Source organism: Peromyscus leucopus, chromosome 18 (genome assembly GCF_004664715.2).
Source record: "Peromyscus leucopus breed LL Stock chromosome 18, UCI_PerLeu_2.1, whole genome shotgun sequence".
NCBI classification, from domain to species: Eukaryota; Metazoa; Chordata; class Mammalia; order Rodentia; family Cricetidae; genus Peromyscus; species Peromyscus leucopus.
This window is the reverse complement of record NC_051078.1, coordinates 2,741,709-2,756,853: the sequence shown is the minus strand read 5'-3', so window position 1 is coordinate 2,756,853 and position 15,145 is coordinate 2,741,709. Positions and strand designations below refer to the sequence as shown.

The following is a 15,145-nucleotide window of genomic DNA, read 5'->3' as shown; positions in this document are numbered from 1 at the left end:
GACTTCTGGTGTGGGGGGGACAGGGGTGAGGACTCAGTTATCTTTGAGGGGCTGGCCATGCTCCATGAGTACATGGGCAGCACAGATTCCATTTGGGGGGGGGCAAGGATGGGAGGGTGGACCTGGAGGAAGGGAAAGTGTGTGATTGAGGTGAATTGTAAGAAATTCCCAAATAATCAATAAAGATGATTGCCCCCCCCCAAAAAAAAAGTGACAGTACTCCAGATTCTAGAGCCATTCCCTAGAGGTCATCTATTGGACGTCTCAAAATGAGCTATCTACAGGGTATTTGAACACTTTTGCAGGGTCTAGGGGAATGTTTTGGGGCTGTGAAAGCCCCATGAGTTGACTCTGCTCAAACCTGGAGTCTGCCATGTGTGCTGAGCGGTGACCATTGTCTGCTAGGTAGAACATAAACGTAGAGAGGTTGCTCTCTGGTGGAGCAGGCAAATACTACAGCGCCACTGATCTCGGGAAAATCAGTCTCTAAAACCAATCTCTCCCCCTTCCTCTCCCTTCCCCTCTCTTTCTTTCCCCACTACGTAGCCCAGGCTGGCCTCAAATTCTCCAAATCTTTCTACCACATCCGTCTTCTCAAATTCCTGTTTACTGTACTTGGAGAAGGGCGCAGGACTGAGCCCCTCCTCTTCCTGTTATAAAGAGGGTGAAGTCTACAGAGACCTAATCCCTCTACTAAATTCCAGATCCCTTCTTCCCTGTAGCTTTGTGCGTATGTATCATTGTGACTGTGTGGTGACTTTCTTTTAACAGCACAAGATAATAAACAATGCACACTTTGGTCTACACCTTCCAGGTGATTCGCTAGCTGGTGAAGTTGACTAGGCTTCATACTCCAAAGATGACTAGGGCAGCTGATGAGAGAGGTTGAACAGATCTTGTGAGACCTGTGCCTGTCTCGTAACCCAGGGTTAGGGTTAGGGTTTAGGGTTTAGGGTTAGGGTTAGGGTTTGGATTAGGGATAGGGTTAGGGTTAGGGTTATGGTTAGGCTTAGGGTTAGGGAGCTTTGGGGGTTGCCTTGCCCAGCTCTGGGAGTTGGACCCCTTGTGGGAATACAGCATCGACCTCCGAGGAACTCTTCCATTATAGAGCAAAGTGAAATTCCCCACCCCAAACTATAAAAACAGGTGTGCTTGACTGTTGTGTAAACTTTTGTGGGAGGCAAATGTCTGTTCACCGCAGAGAAGTCACCAATGCAGACCAAAGAAATTACTCCAGTCACGTCTAGCTTGGTTTGTTAATGGGGAAAAAAAAAAGAAAAAGTAATAAATAAAAAAAAAAAAGAAATAAAGGAAACATGACTGCTCCTTGTGGAGGAGGTTTATTGTATATAAAAGGGAGACATAGCCTGAGGCAGGGACATCTGGGAGAGTCTAGAGTGGACATGACCAGACTGAGCTGGGCTGTGTGGGGAGAGTTGGAGGGGAAGGGGGAGTGGAGAGCAGGGGAACCCAGTACTGCAGCCAGGAGGCCCAAAGGTTCATAAAGAGTGAGTAACCAAGATGGCTGGAATATATAGGAAAGGCAGCCCAGGACCCTGGTCCTGAAAGTTAGGGTGGGGTTGGGGTATGCACACCAGGAGGGCCCTGTAACAGGTTGGGGCTGAGGGATGCCGGGAGAATCTGGTGGGCGGTGTCTGCTTTGTTGTGTTAAAAAGGCACCTCAGCCATTTGTCCCAGGGTAGGAACCTGAGTTTAATTAGGGTTAGTTACTGGAGCATGAGCGAGGGATTATTTACAGGCGTCTGGGTAACTTACAGGGGCGACGTCACCGAAGAAAATGTCTCGGCAGTCGTTAACTGATCATACGGCCTCAGGTAAGTGGGTGCCCTCCACGCCAGCAACCACTAACTGCCCATGCCCATGCCGGCCAGCGTCTTGTCAGCTTGTCCCAAGCTGGAGTCACCTGAGAGAAGGGAATCTCAATGGAGACAATGCCTCCATGAGATCAGGTAAGCTCGTGGGAGCATTTTCTTGTTGAAGATGTATGTGGGAGGGGCCTAGCCCAGTGTGGGTGGTGTCACCCCAGGCGGGAGGTCATGGGGAGAAGCCAGCAGTGTTCCTCCATGGCCTCGGCTTCAGTTTCCGCCTCTGGGTTCCTGCCCTGGCTTCCCGTCATGGTGAACCATAAACTGTGAATCAAATAAACCCTTTCCCTGTGTTAGGGTTTAGCGGCAGAAGGGTACCTGGGCATATCGGGGCCAAGGAATGCCGCAGAAATCACACACTACACAACAGATCACGCAAGAGATTTGGTGGTGGTGGTGGTGGTGGTGTTGGGGTCGGGGAGCGAAAGGCCACCTCCGATCCCGGACATGAGAGAGAGAAGGGTGGGCCAGCGATGGCGTGGACTTTTTAAAGGGCATGCGTTTCATATTTGGTGGCTGGTGATGACATTTCGCATTTGGCTGCTGGCACTGAGTTGCCGAGGGAGGCTGGGGCAGGGTGGGGGTTGTGACGGGGTGGGGGTGAGGGGTTGGTGGGAAGGGGACCTGGTTCCTAACACCCCACAAGTTGTTTTTGGTCACGGTGTTTTTAATCACAGCAATACACACCCTAACAAAAACACTACCAATATGTCCAGGAAAGCAGTGGGGCCTCGTGAGTGCCCCACCCAGGACAGGCACTAATGGGCCCAGTCTTCTGCAGATCTAGTTAGTCACAGTTACAGGAAGATTCAGGAGGGAAAGCCAGGGCGGTGGTGGCACAGGCCTTTAATCCCAGCACTCGGGAGGCAGAGCCAGGTGGATCTCTGTGAGTTCGAGGCCAGCCTGGGCTACCAAGTGAGTTCCAGGAAAGGCGCAAAGCTACACAGAGAAACCCTGTCTCGAAAAACAAAACAAAACAAAACAAAAGATTCAGGAGGGCAGTTGCCTTATCATGCTCGGAGGACGGTGATCCCCAACACGGCCCCTTCCCCCGGACCCTTCTGTGCCATTCTGTTAACCCTGAGATTTGTGAGGAGAAAAAAAAACCCCAAGCCTGTGGCTGTTCAATTAAAGCAAGCTGTGTTTGGGGGTGGCTGCCTCACCCTAAGTCAGGATTTGAGAGAGCAGCCCCCAGTGGCCTCCGGAAGTCCCTCATGGAGAGGTAAGTGAGGTTCACAAGGATGAGAGGGTTGGCAGTTATACATCGGACCTTAAAAACAGGAACTTCTTTCTAATTACAAATAGAAACCTTATTTTGCAAGGACTTAACACAGGACAAACAGGAACTTATTCTTTAACTAGGATTTAACACAGGACAAACAGGAACTTCTTAATTACAGCTGGAAACCTTAACTTCGCAAGGACTTAACACAGGGCAAACAGGATCTCATTTCTTATCTGTCTTCACTGCAAACAGAACTCTTAACCTGCAAGGTACAATTTTCCTCTTTTGGTTTCCCATTAACTTGCGAGGCGTAGTGTTCCTGTTTTGGTCTCACAATTCCTTGAGCCCTGGAGGGGTTACTGTGGACATCTCACTCAGGACTGAGCATCCAATAACCACTCAGCAGTTATCAGTTATGAGTCTGCAGTGAACCACTGACCACTGCAGAAAGCAGCTTCGCCGACCAAGGATGACATCGACAATAAAATATGGGCATAAACATCAACGTTTGGAAGGCAATTTGAGGAAATGGGGTGATGAGGATGGTGAGTCAGAAACCGTGTCTATGAGACCAGGGGTTTGGATGTAAGGAAGTTAAGGTAAAAAGGCATTGAAAGGGGAAACGAGAAAGAGCCCCAGAAAACAGAAAGAGGCAGGATTTTCTCTGCACAGAACCCAGCTGGCATGGCCTGCCACACCAAGCAGTATGAGCTGAGCCGGAGCCTGCCAAGGATTCCATCAGGCCTGGCTACATCAGAGGGACGGTTCATGCTGTTGTAAAGTCAAACTAGATGCTGAACTCCCCTGGCCCAGAAGTCTCCAGTGCAAGCAGTTCAAAGAGAATTCGCTCTGATTATCATAGGTTCAGGTCCCTGCGTGGATGCTGTGCCACAGGTTTTGCCTTCTTCTGAATTAAAGGTTGGGCCTGAGAGATACCTCTATCACTTCTGCTTCACCCCCTCCTCACTGTCCAATTCTTCCACTGGTTTCAAGTTTTAGGAACCCAGGAGGGGGTGTCAGCACAGATTTTTTTTTTTTTTTTTTTTTTTTTGAGACAGGCTTTCATGTAACCCAGGCTAGCTTCAAATTTGCTATGTAGCTGAGGATGACCTTGACCTTCTGATAATTTTGTGTAAGCTGACAACATGACCGTTCCATGGTATGGTTAAAAGGGAAGGTTTTTTTTTTTTTGGTTTTTTGAGACAGGGTTTCTCTGTGTAGCTTTGCGCCTTTCCTGGAACTCACTTGGTAGTCCAGTCTGGCCTTGAACTCACAGAGATCCACCTGGCTCTGCCTCCCGAGTGCTGGGATTAAAGGCGTGCGCCACCACCGCCCGGCCTGGAAGGTTTTTATTGTAGATACGAGAGAGAAATAGACATAGAGGAATCTGAAAGAGTCCAAAGTAGAGACTGAATATGGCCAGCTGATTGGACGTGATCATGAGAGAAGCTGGAGCGTGGGGGGGGGGTAGGGAGAAGAGGAGACACAGCGGGGTTATAAGGGAGGTGAGTAGTGGGAAGAAGGGAAGTCCGCCAGTAGGGTGGGGGCTAGGGTAAGGGAGGAGGTGAAAAGGGCTAGCATGGACTGAACTGCGTAGCAGGAACCCTGTGATACTAGGGGGGCTTGCAGGCCAGCCTGTGTTTTGGTATGCTGGTTGGCACCACAGGGTAGCCATAGGTCCCTTCTGCCAGAGATGAGGGAAATGACTCTTTCAGTAGAGGGGAACCAGCTTTACAAGTTCCTGAGGAATGCTGGCTTATAACGGCCAGACATCCTCCAATAACCAGGTCGAGTCCATTTCTAGATATTTGGACTGCCTTTTGGAATTTTGGGAAATGGAATGTCCTCTGGACCCGACACCTTCTGTCTTCACCTGCTGAATTCTGGGATTACGAACGTACACCACTACACCCCAGGTTTCTGTGGCACTAGGGATCAAAACCAGGGTCTCATACATTCTAGGCAAGCATTCTTTCAACTGAGCTACAGCCTCAGTTCATGATATAGTTCACACTCTCCTTCCCCAACCATTTAAATTGCAAGCCAGCAACCCCCAGCCCCAGCTCCACCAGTTCGGAGTCTACTGTCTATTTGCCTTTTGCTCATACGTGGTAAGAATACTCAGCGGCCATGTCATCACCAGGCACCAAATGCGACGTGCATACCCTTTAAAAAGTCCCTGCCGTCAGGGCAGGGCTGGCTCTGTGTCTGTCACTCTCTTGTCCTTGCTCACCCCCCCCCCCAATAAACCTCTGGCATGAGAGGTGGTGTGTGGTGTGGTGTGATATCTTTGACAGTCTTCGGCCCCCATCTGCCAAGGTACTCTCCCACTGCCAGACCCTAACTGCAGTTCCTCCGGTACGTGGGCCGGTTTCTGGGTGGATAACGGATGCTCAGTTGCATCCCTTGTTGCCCAGGACAGGGACTGTGCACCTGACGCCACCGCTGTTTCCATTCCAACTCCTGTCCATGTGTGCTACTTTTCGGGATTGTAATACGTAATCTAGTCTGTTACTGTGATGATGTCCTTGCACTCTCGTGTTTCCTAAAAAACTACAAATAGAATTACCAAACAATCCAGGCATATCACTTCTGGGCCAAAGGATCTGATATCCTACTACAGAGATATTTGCATGTGTATGTTTATTGCTGCTGTTTTCATAACGCCAAGGGAACAGAACCAACCTAGATGTCCATCAACGGGCAGATAATGAAAATGGTGTGTGTGTGTGTGTGTGTGTGTGTGTATACACATATTATAATTATTAAGCAAGGTGACCCAGGCTCAGAAATACAAACATCACACATTCTTTCTTATATGAAGGTCCTTCTAATTTCTAATTTTTATGTATTTGTATTTGGGTGGGAGTGTGTTGAGAGGCAAGGGAACTAGAAAGGGTCTCACACAGGAGAGGACAAAAAAGGAGGCCGTAAGGGAGATGGGTGAGGGGGGATAACAGAGCACTCGTAATTTGAAAGTGGAAGAATCCTAGGAATAGAGGGGCTTCAGCAGGAGCGAGGAACAGGGAGAAGGAAGGAGAGAAGCTGTGGCGGAGGCGGCGGCGGCGGCGGGTCAAACTCTACAGAGCGAGACCCAGGAAAGGCGCAAAGCTACACAGAGAAACCCTGTCTCGAAAAACCAAAAAAAAAAAAAAAAAAAAAAAAAAAAAAAAAAAAAAAAAATAAATAAATAAATAAATAAAACAATCAAAACTGAATAGACATGAAAATGTGGTAAGGAAACCCATTCATTACTTTGTAGCTAATTATAGAAGAGGAGGAAGATAAGACCTTTCCCAGAAATCAGGGAGGGGGCTTAACACCCCCCCCCCCCAGGTCAAGGGGCTTAGTCTTGTGATCTGAGCTAGTAATCGCAGCTGCTGACAGTTCAGAAGGGCAACGGCCTGGTCTTTGCCAGAGGACAGACCTGGCTAATAAAACCTACATATTTGGAGCCTTTGACACACCACTTGGCTTTCCGGGGCAGCTACCGCGTGGTAGTGGGGATGGAAACACACCATTTACCAAACGGAAGAATTACTGATAAGTGACCAAACTAGCTTAGATCGGTTAACGACACCCGCTGTTGTCCTCTCCTTCCCCCGTACCCATCAAGGATGACCAGATCCTGCCGTGTGCCTGTTCTGGAGCTGGGCCTGGATGTCCACTCCCTCCGGATGTAGGCAGGGGAGATGGTTTTGGTTTTATGGCTATAGTCCTGAGCAGGGACATTTATCTGAAGACAGGGTTCAGGAGAAGCGGGAAGGCCAGTGATGGAGTTATAGCCAGGGAGACCGACCAGATTAGGAAGTGACCGAGGTGGCCAAGGGACAGGAAGCCCTGTGACTCCATCTGGCCACCCAGGAGGGCAGACGGTCAGTTTTGGACTATCAGAAGAGCTTCCCAGGGACCTAACCTGAAATATTCCATTCGTTCATCCGTTTACCCCGCCCTCCCCCATTCCACACACTCACACCCCCACACCCCAACACGAAAAAGCACCTAGGAAGTGTGACAAGCAAAACACGAAATAAGGGCTATTGCAAAACTAGAGTCCTGCCTTCAGAAAGCTCACAGCGGGGAGACAGATGAAACCGCACAGGCGCGTTAAGTTTTTGCAAAGCTGTTGGAAGCCAGGCTGGGACCCAGGCAGCTTTTCACTCCCCGGGGGCTAAGCGTGGGCTCTTGGCTCCGCCTGGCCGTCGGGGGGCGCTGCCTCCTCCGGGACGGCGGGGGGCGCTGCGGGCCGGGCGGCGGGGGGCGCTGCCTCCTCCGGGACGGCGGGGGGCGCTGCGGGCCGGGCGGCGGGGGCGGCCCGGGCCGGCACGGCGAGCGGCTCGGCGGATGGAGAGTCTGGCCGCGGCCGGCGGCGCCGCCTCCTCGTCGGGCCGGGCACGGCGGGCCGGGGCCTTTGTGTGAGGCGGCGGCGGCGGCGATGGTGATGGTGCTCGGACCCCGCGGAGCCGGGTAAGCGCGGCCGGGTGAGGGCCTGCCCCTGGCCGAGCCGGACCCCCGCTCGGCCTTGCTGTCGCCCTGGCTGGGCGCGCCCTGCCGGTGTCCGCAGCCGGCTCGCTCTCCCTCCCGGCGGGCCGGGCAGGGCCGCGGCTCTCGGGCCTCGGACTCGGCCGGCTCCCGCGGCGCCTGGCCTGGGGCTTCGCGGGGGCAGGGGGTGCGGCCCGCGCTGCCTGGGGCGGCCGAGGTGTCCCCTCCCCGCGGCGGTGCGCCCCAGCCCGGCCCGGCCCCTGCCTGCGCGATTGCACGGAGGGGAGGGGACCGCGGCGCCGCCAGACCCGTGGGGCGCGCACTCCTTTGCAAGTTCCAAAGCCACCGGGTGCCCGGGCCCTCCCCGCGGCGACGGAGTGACCGCCAGGGCCCCGGGGGGGGCGCGTGGTTGGTACCCAGGCATACTCAGACGAGTGCCGGGCGCCCGGGGGAGGGGAAAAAAAAGTTGGGAATTGTTGGTAAGGACCCGGTGCGACGGAGAAAGGGGATGTGCTTGCTGCTCAGGGCGAGTTGTGGGACGGACAAGCATGTGAGCAAGCTAGCTGGCTGTTCTCCCGAGGCGTGCGGGAGCCGAAGGGGGGAAAAGTATTAGAGTCTTTCCTGTGCCCATCGATGCCTTTCACGAGGTACCCAGTTGTTAGTATAAGGTTAGTAAGGAGAAATAGAGCGTGCCTAAGTAACGTGAGACATCGCAGTTGTGTTCGCTTGGCTTTCTTTGGTTATGAGTTTAATTCATCCACAGAATACAGTAGCATTGAGAAAGCAGCGTCCGGAATGGGTCTGGGAAGGGCCAGAGATGGGTTGAGCTGGGTCTGGCGGCTCCTATCTATATAATCTAGCATTTGGGAGGTGGAGGCAGGAGGGTCCTGAATTCAAGGCCAGCCTTTAAGTCACAGAGCAATTTCAAAGTCAGCCTGGGCTGCATAAGGCCCTGTCTCAAAAAAAAAGAAAGAAAAAAGTGTGAGTTTTATTTGGAGGTTTGAAAGGACAACATTGATAGACAACTAAAAGGACAGTCTTTACTCCTTCCTTGGTAGCTAAAGGAGCTGTATAATGGTGTTCAAGTCTACTTGTGGCATTCGGCATTGTCAGGGAAGAGGACAGACTTAATGACGAGAGAAACTTTAGGAAGTTAAATCAAAGACCCCAGCCCGTAGTTTTGATAGTACAGAGGACTGTTCAGTAGATCTTTCACTCGTTTGAAGACTCCTAGCTTGACGCTCACAGCCCACGCCCCTCCTTTTAAAACGTACAGCCTGGCTTCATAGCCCAGGCTGTCCTAGAACTGCTGATTGATACTCCTGGCCCAGCTTTCCAAGTGCTGGAATTATGTGTATGCGCTATTGCGCCTGGCCTCTTAGGTTTTTAAAAAGGATTTGTTTGTTTTTGTGTTGTGTGTTTGCGTGTTCCCCTACATGTATGTAAGTGTACCGTGTGGTTCTGTTGCCTGGAGAGGCCAGAAGACGGTGTCAGGTCCCCTGGAACTGGAAGTACGGACATGTGGGTGGCGGGCATGGAACCTGGGTCCTCTGCATGAATGGCAGAGCTATCTCTGCAATCCCAGCTTCTTAGGGTTTCCAGACCAAGCTAATTGATTTTTTTTTCTTGTCCCTTTGGGATTTTCAGACGGTTCTCTAGTTGGGTATCTGCAGGGAACGGACCATTCTCTTCCTCCCGTTCTCTGGGTCTCCTTGTCCGTGCTCCCCTGGTCGCCCAGGGCACATACAGAACGGTGGTATTTTCTCCCGGACAGAGCCCTTTTCCCAGGGATCTTTGCTACCTTTTTTTTTTTTTTCCTGTCGTCTTGTCCACAGATTGACCTTGCGGATAGAGGCAGCTTCCTAGGATCTGCTAAGATGGGCATGAGAATCAAGCTGCAGAGCAACAACCACCCCAACAACCTGCTGAAGGAGCTCAACAAGTGCCGGCTTTCAGAGACCATGTGTGATGTCACGATTGTGGTGGGGAGCCGGTCCTTCCCCGCCCACAAGGCCGTGTTGGCCTGCGCCGCTGGCTACTTCCAGAACCTGTTCCTGAACACCGGGCTCGACGCCGCCCGGACCTACGTGGTGGACTTCATTACCCCCGCCAACTTTGAGAAGATTCTGAGCTTCGTCTACACCTCAGAGCTCTTCACAGACCTGATCAACGTGGGGGTCATCTATGAGGTCGCCGAGCGCCTGGGTATGGAAGACCTGCTCCAGGCCTGCCACTCGACGTTTCCCGACCTCGAGAGCACCGCAGTGGCTAAGTCGTTGACCAGCACCGGTAACAGCCAGTCTGCCGCTCTGAGATGTCCCTCGGTGGATCCCGCCCACCCGCTGGGGGAACTCCGGGGGAGTGGGGAACCCTTTGGTCCCGAGAGAAACTATGTGTTGCCTGCTGAGGCTGGAGGGAGCTATAAAGAGGAAGAGAGGAGTGTGGCCAGTGACACTAGTCACAGCTTGTCCCTGCCACCACTGCCACCAAAGACAGAAGACCAGGACGCCCCTGTTCCGTTCACGTCTGTTCCTAGTATGGTGACCCAGCCAGTCCTCGGCACCGTCAGCACGGGCATCCAGACGGGCCCGAGTTCTTGCCAGCCATACAAAGTTCAGAGCAACGGAGACTTCGGCAGAAACAGTTTCTTCCCCTCCGACAGTGCCGTAGACGTAGCAACCGGGACCAATTCCTCTCTGAGCAACAGCGACCACCCCAAGGATCCGGGCTTCGGGCAGGTGGATGAGCTGCAGCTGGAGGACCTGGGCGACGATGACTTGCAGTTCGAGGACCCGGCTGAAGAGATGGGGACGGCTGAGGAGGTGATCGAGCTGAGCGACGACAGCGAGGACGACCTGACTTTTGGGGAGAACGACAGCCGAGAGAATAAGGCCATGCCCTGCCAGGTGTGCAAGAAGGTTCTAGAGCCCAACATTCAGCTGATACGGCAGCATGCCCGGGACCACGTGGACTTGCTCACGGGCAACTGCAAGGTCTGTGAGACCCACTTCCAGGACCGAAACTCCCGGGTGACCCATGTCCTGTCCCACATTGGTATCTTCCTGTTCTCCTGTGACATGTGTGAAACCAAGTTCTTTACCCAGTGGCAGTTAACCCTGCATCGACGGGATGGGATATTTGAGAACAACATCGTCGTCCACCCTAATGAGCCCCTCTCTGGGAAACTGGGTCTCTTTTCAGGGGCAGCCTCCCCCGAGTTGAAATGTGCCGCTTGTGGGAAGGCATTGGCCAAAGATTTCCACGTGGTCCGAGGCCACATCCTTGACCATCTGAACTTGAAGGGCCAGGCCTGCAGCGTCTGTGACCAGCGCCACCTCAACCTATGCAGCCTCATGTGGCACACGCTCTCTCATCTGGGCATTTCGGTGTTCTCCTGTTCAGTCTGTGCCAGTAGCTTCGTGGACTGGCACCTTCTGGAGAAGCACATGGCTGTGCACCAGAGCCTGGAGGACACGCTGTTCCGCTGCCACCTGTGCAGCCAGAGCTTCAGGTCCGAGGCCGCCTACCGCTACCACGTCAGCCAGCACAAATGCAACAGTGGCCTGGATGCGCGGCCTGGGTTGGGGCTGCAGCACCTAGCCCTCCAGAAGCGGAAGCTGCCGCCGCCGGCGGCGGAGGAGTTTTTGAGTGAGGAGCTGGCTTTGCAGGGCCAGCCCGGGAACAGCAAGTACAGCTGTAAGGTGTGTGGGAAGAGGTTCGCCCACACGAGCGAGTTCAACTACCACCGGCGGATCCACACGGGCGAGAAGCCGTACCAGTGTAAGGTCTGCCACAAATTCTTCCGCGGCCGCTCGACCATCAAGTGCCACCTCAAGACGCACTCGGGGGCCCTCATGTACCGCTGTACCGTCTGTGGCCACTACAGCTCCACCCTTAACCTTATGAGCAAACACGTCGGCGTACACAAAGGCAGCCTCCCGCCCGACTTCACCATCGAGCAGACCTTCATGTACATTATCCATTCCAAAGAGACCGAAAAGAACCCGGACAGCTGACTGGGTCTCTGCGGAGCCAGAGGGAGCTCCCAGGCGGCAGCCGGGACAGTGCTTCTCTAAAGGCGGTTGGCCCTGCCCAGCTGATGCCACAGCTTTGCCTTGCTAAGAATTCTGTTCTGTATTGTGTTGAAAGAAGAGAGAGCACATGAGCTGTTACTGTTTCTGCGAAGCAGCAGCCCTGTTACATTTACCTCCTTACCTGTTCTATTCTTGATTCTTTTGAGGCTGGTCTTTAGGATCTAGTCAAGTGGCCCTGCAAACTAGGTCCCCTTGCCAGTTTCTCTAGTTTTAGTTTACTGATAGTTTTTATGCTGCTAAGGATCTGACCAACAGCCTCACTGCATAGAAGAGGTGGAGAGAGGTTTTCACTGTGGGTGCGACGGCCCGACTTTTGGGGGGACAACAGCTGTGAGAAGGTTTGGGGATGTGGTCATTCAGAAGGGGCTGGCAGCAGGGTAGTTCATCTTGGGTCCTCCCTCCCTCCTCACCGGGGACAAGGGCTTGGGGAGCTGAGGGTGCCGCTGGCTCCGCAGGTCAGATCGCCTGACTGGACAGTGAAAATCTCTTGGCAGCTAGATCCAAACCGAGGACCGAGCTTTCTGTTTAGGTTGGAAAGCTTTGGGTGTCCCATGGTGCCACAGATGGGGAGCCTGGATGGATGGAAGAAGATGCCCCTCTTTTTCCTTGTTTCCAAAGAAACATGATTTTTTTTTAGAGTGCAACCCTGGAGGTCAAGCCTTCTGTCACGAGCAGAGACAGGGTGAGTTCAGTGTCACCTGGCCGCCCCCGGGCACGGAGGGGGCCCCTCTGACAGCGCAGTCTTGCCTTAATTCACACCGAGTCCCCCACTCAGGGTGGTTTGACCTACAGTGTAGATGAGAAGGGACCCGAGTAACTGGTGGCCCACGGCAGGGCGTGCGATCTGGCTGTCCCACCTGGGTAACGTGTTGTAGAGTTTGGCAGCTGATCCCCATGTCATTGTGTGGCCTCCAGGGGGCGCTCTTGGATGCTAGCTGGCTTAGGCCTTCCGTGGCTGTTTGGCTCCTTTCTTAGTCTTTGAAGGGGCCTTGCCCAAAAGAGGCAGGAGGAGAGGACCCTTGATCTTGCATACTTATAAGATGGCACTTCAGTAGCTCATACTACCTCAGCCTGCTCAGGTGAGCTCTGAGAGTCCCTGGTTTTGGGCCTGGCCACTGACACTGCCCCGTGGGACTCAGCACACTCTGGGCTGTTTCATAAGCGAGTGGTTTTGATTAACTCACAAAGCCTTTTTAGACATTAAATATTTATTTATTTTTTGTTTTGTTTTGTATACGTACTACCCAGCATCTCTTTTTGGTAAGTGTCTTTAGGAAAATTAGTTTCTCTCAAGTCAGGAACCGTATTCTACCGTTGGTCATGGCGGTGGATTTGGAGAAGGGGGGTGTAACTGTGAGAGAATGTGCCAGGCCTTCGAAACAGCACACTTCCGTTTCTCCAGGCGTAGTCTCTAGCAGAACAGATCTAGATCGAGTAACACGGAGAAGGTTTTTACCCTCCGGCTGGGGGAGCCTCCCGTCCGATGTGTTAAGACAGGCAAACCAAAGCTGTGTCCTTGTTGGGCCGGCTGCCCCTTCCCCCAGCCGTGGACTGAGAAAGCCTGTGAGTTAGTGCTCAGGGCACTCTGGTGAGTCAAATGGTGAGACTCGAACCGGGGCCAGGCAAAGGCCGCCCTGCGCTGTCTAAACTTGTGACATTTTCATCAGGAAATCGTTGCTGTGACTTTTAAGTTCAGACTTCCCATCTTCTTGTGCTGGGGAGTGTAACAAGCTACCGTGGTGTATCTGCTGATCTTTCCAGATGCAGGAGGCCCTCCTAAGACTGCTGGTGAAGCGTGAGTGTGGGATGTCTGATTTGAGAGGGTGCACTTACCTGATCTCGGCCCGGTCCCTGAGAGTGGAGAAACCCTTTTCCTTAGCCTATGGCACCATGGATGCTGGGTGGTCTGTGTACTTAACCTGAAACTGTGAAGTTTTCCCTTTTTGCCATAAACCAAAAAGCAGATCTTTGAAGTTTTGCCCTTTAAACACTAAAAACCAAACTGTACCCTCTGATCCCGTGAGGTTAGTTGATCAGGGAGGTCAGGTTGGTCCCAGTCAGACATGTAGCAAGCCGAATCCGAGGCTCCTGCGGTCCCCTGTCCAAACCATGCCTCTGGGCGTCGCCCCACGTTCACACCTGTCTCTCCTTGTGTGTGAAGTCGTTTGCTTTTCCTGAAGCCGATTCCTCCTCCTCCTGAGTGGATTTACTTGAAACAGTACACGGCGGCAGCGAAGGGTACTCAAGGCTGCCTGGTGGGCGGTGTCAGTTTTATTTTGTGTGTTCAGTTTTTAATGCCCTTTGATTTCACCTTCTCCTCCCCTCTGGATTCCCACGTGGTACCTATCCCCTGCTGTAGACGTGAATGTTCCGTCTTTGCCTGGTGCCCCCCCCCCTTTGGTCAGGACCGGCTGCACAATCTTCAGCACTCCCTTGGCCAGCAGTCGTTAGGGCTGTCTAGCTGGCTTTTGAAGAGCATTAAGCCACACTAGGACATCCCTAGCTTGTTTCCTAAGGGGAATTGTAATGTTGGTGTGGCATGCTGGCGTAAACAGCGTGGACTGCTTGTGGCCAGAGGACAGGCTATGTTCTTGCAGGAGGGTGACCCCTGATGGCTCAGTGATGCCACACACTGGCTGGAAGCTCTACTGGATGAGCCCCAGTGATTGGTTCTAAGTTTTAAGATTCTGTGGAGTCCCCGCAGTTCATGATTAGTTGGGGAGAAAAGAGGTGGTGTTGGTGGGCGTCAGGTAACCATGAGAACCAGGAAATAGGTAAGAATTATGTTTTACTTTATTGTGACATGTTCACAGCCCCTTGTCTACAGGGCAAACCTGTAGACTTCAGTACTTTGTACCCAGGCAGGATTTTGCTACTGATTGTCTTCCTTTCTGGCTTCCTGCTGTGCCCTCTCCACCAGACCCTAGACTACTCAGCTTTGAAAGTTAATTTAACCTTTCTAGATGGACACTGAGTTTGTTGGCATGGGAGTGGACCTGTGACGTGGTCTCTGCCTATTCGGGAGTACCTCCATGTCCTCTCCCCCAAATCTTGTACCAGGTGAGTCAGGAAGAGGGTACACAGCATTCGCTTCAACGTTACATAGATCATCATCAAGGTCAGGACAGAGACGACACTTGTGATGATGATGTCTTGACCCCTCCCTTCCCTGTGAGTCCCCCTCCCCCCCCCCGGAGTAGCTCAAGTCTCTTACGAAGCAGAGAAGCTGCTGTGTCTAACTCCTTCCATTAAATTAAGTACTGACCTCCTAATATTTAAGTGTTTACTATCTGCTGTAAAGTTTTGTATATTTTGTAAACCTTTTCCCCAAATAGTAGACGTCTAAAATCGTACATCCGATTCTTTTATATTCCATTGTTCAGCACAAAGTGTGGTTTTTATTTAGAATAAAAAAGAAAAAAAGAAAGGGATTTGAAGTGGGAGTTCTTTTTCTGTGT

General features: G+C 52.6%; 1 protein-coding gene across 1 annotated transcript; it reads left to right on the top strand.

Moving 5' to 3' along the window:
- The first annotated feature begins 7,437 nt into the window (after positions 1–7,437).
- Positions 7,438–15,118, top strand: Zbtb39 (zinc finger and BTB domain containing 39). Its single transcript, XM_028886208.2, has 2 exons — positions 7,438–7,578; positions 9,429–15,118. Exon 2 carries the CDS (start codon positions 9,471–9,473, stop codon positions 11,607–11,609), a length of 2,139 nt encoding a protein of 712 aa, XP_028742041.1. The 5' UTR covers positions 7,438–7,578; positions 9,429–9,470; the 3' UTR covers positions 11,610–15,118.
- The last annotated feature ends 27 nt before the right edge of the window (positions 15,119–15,145 follow it).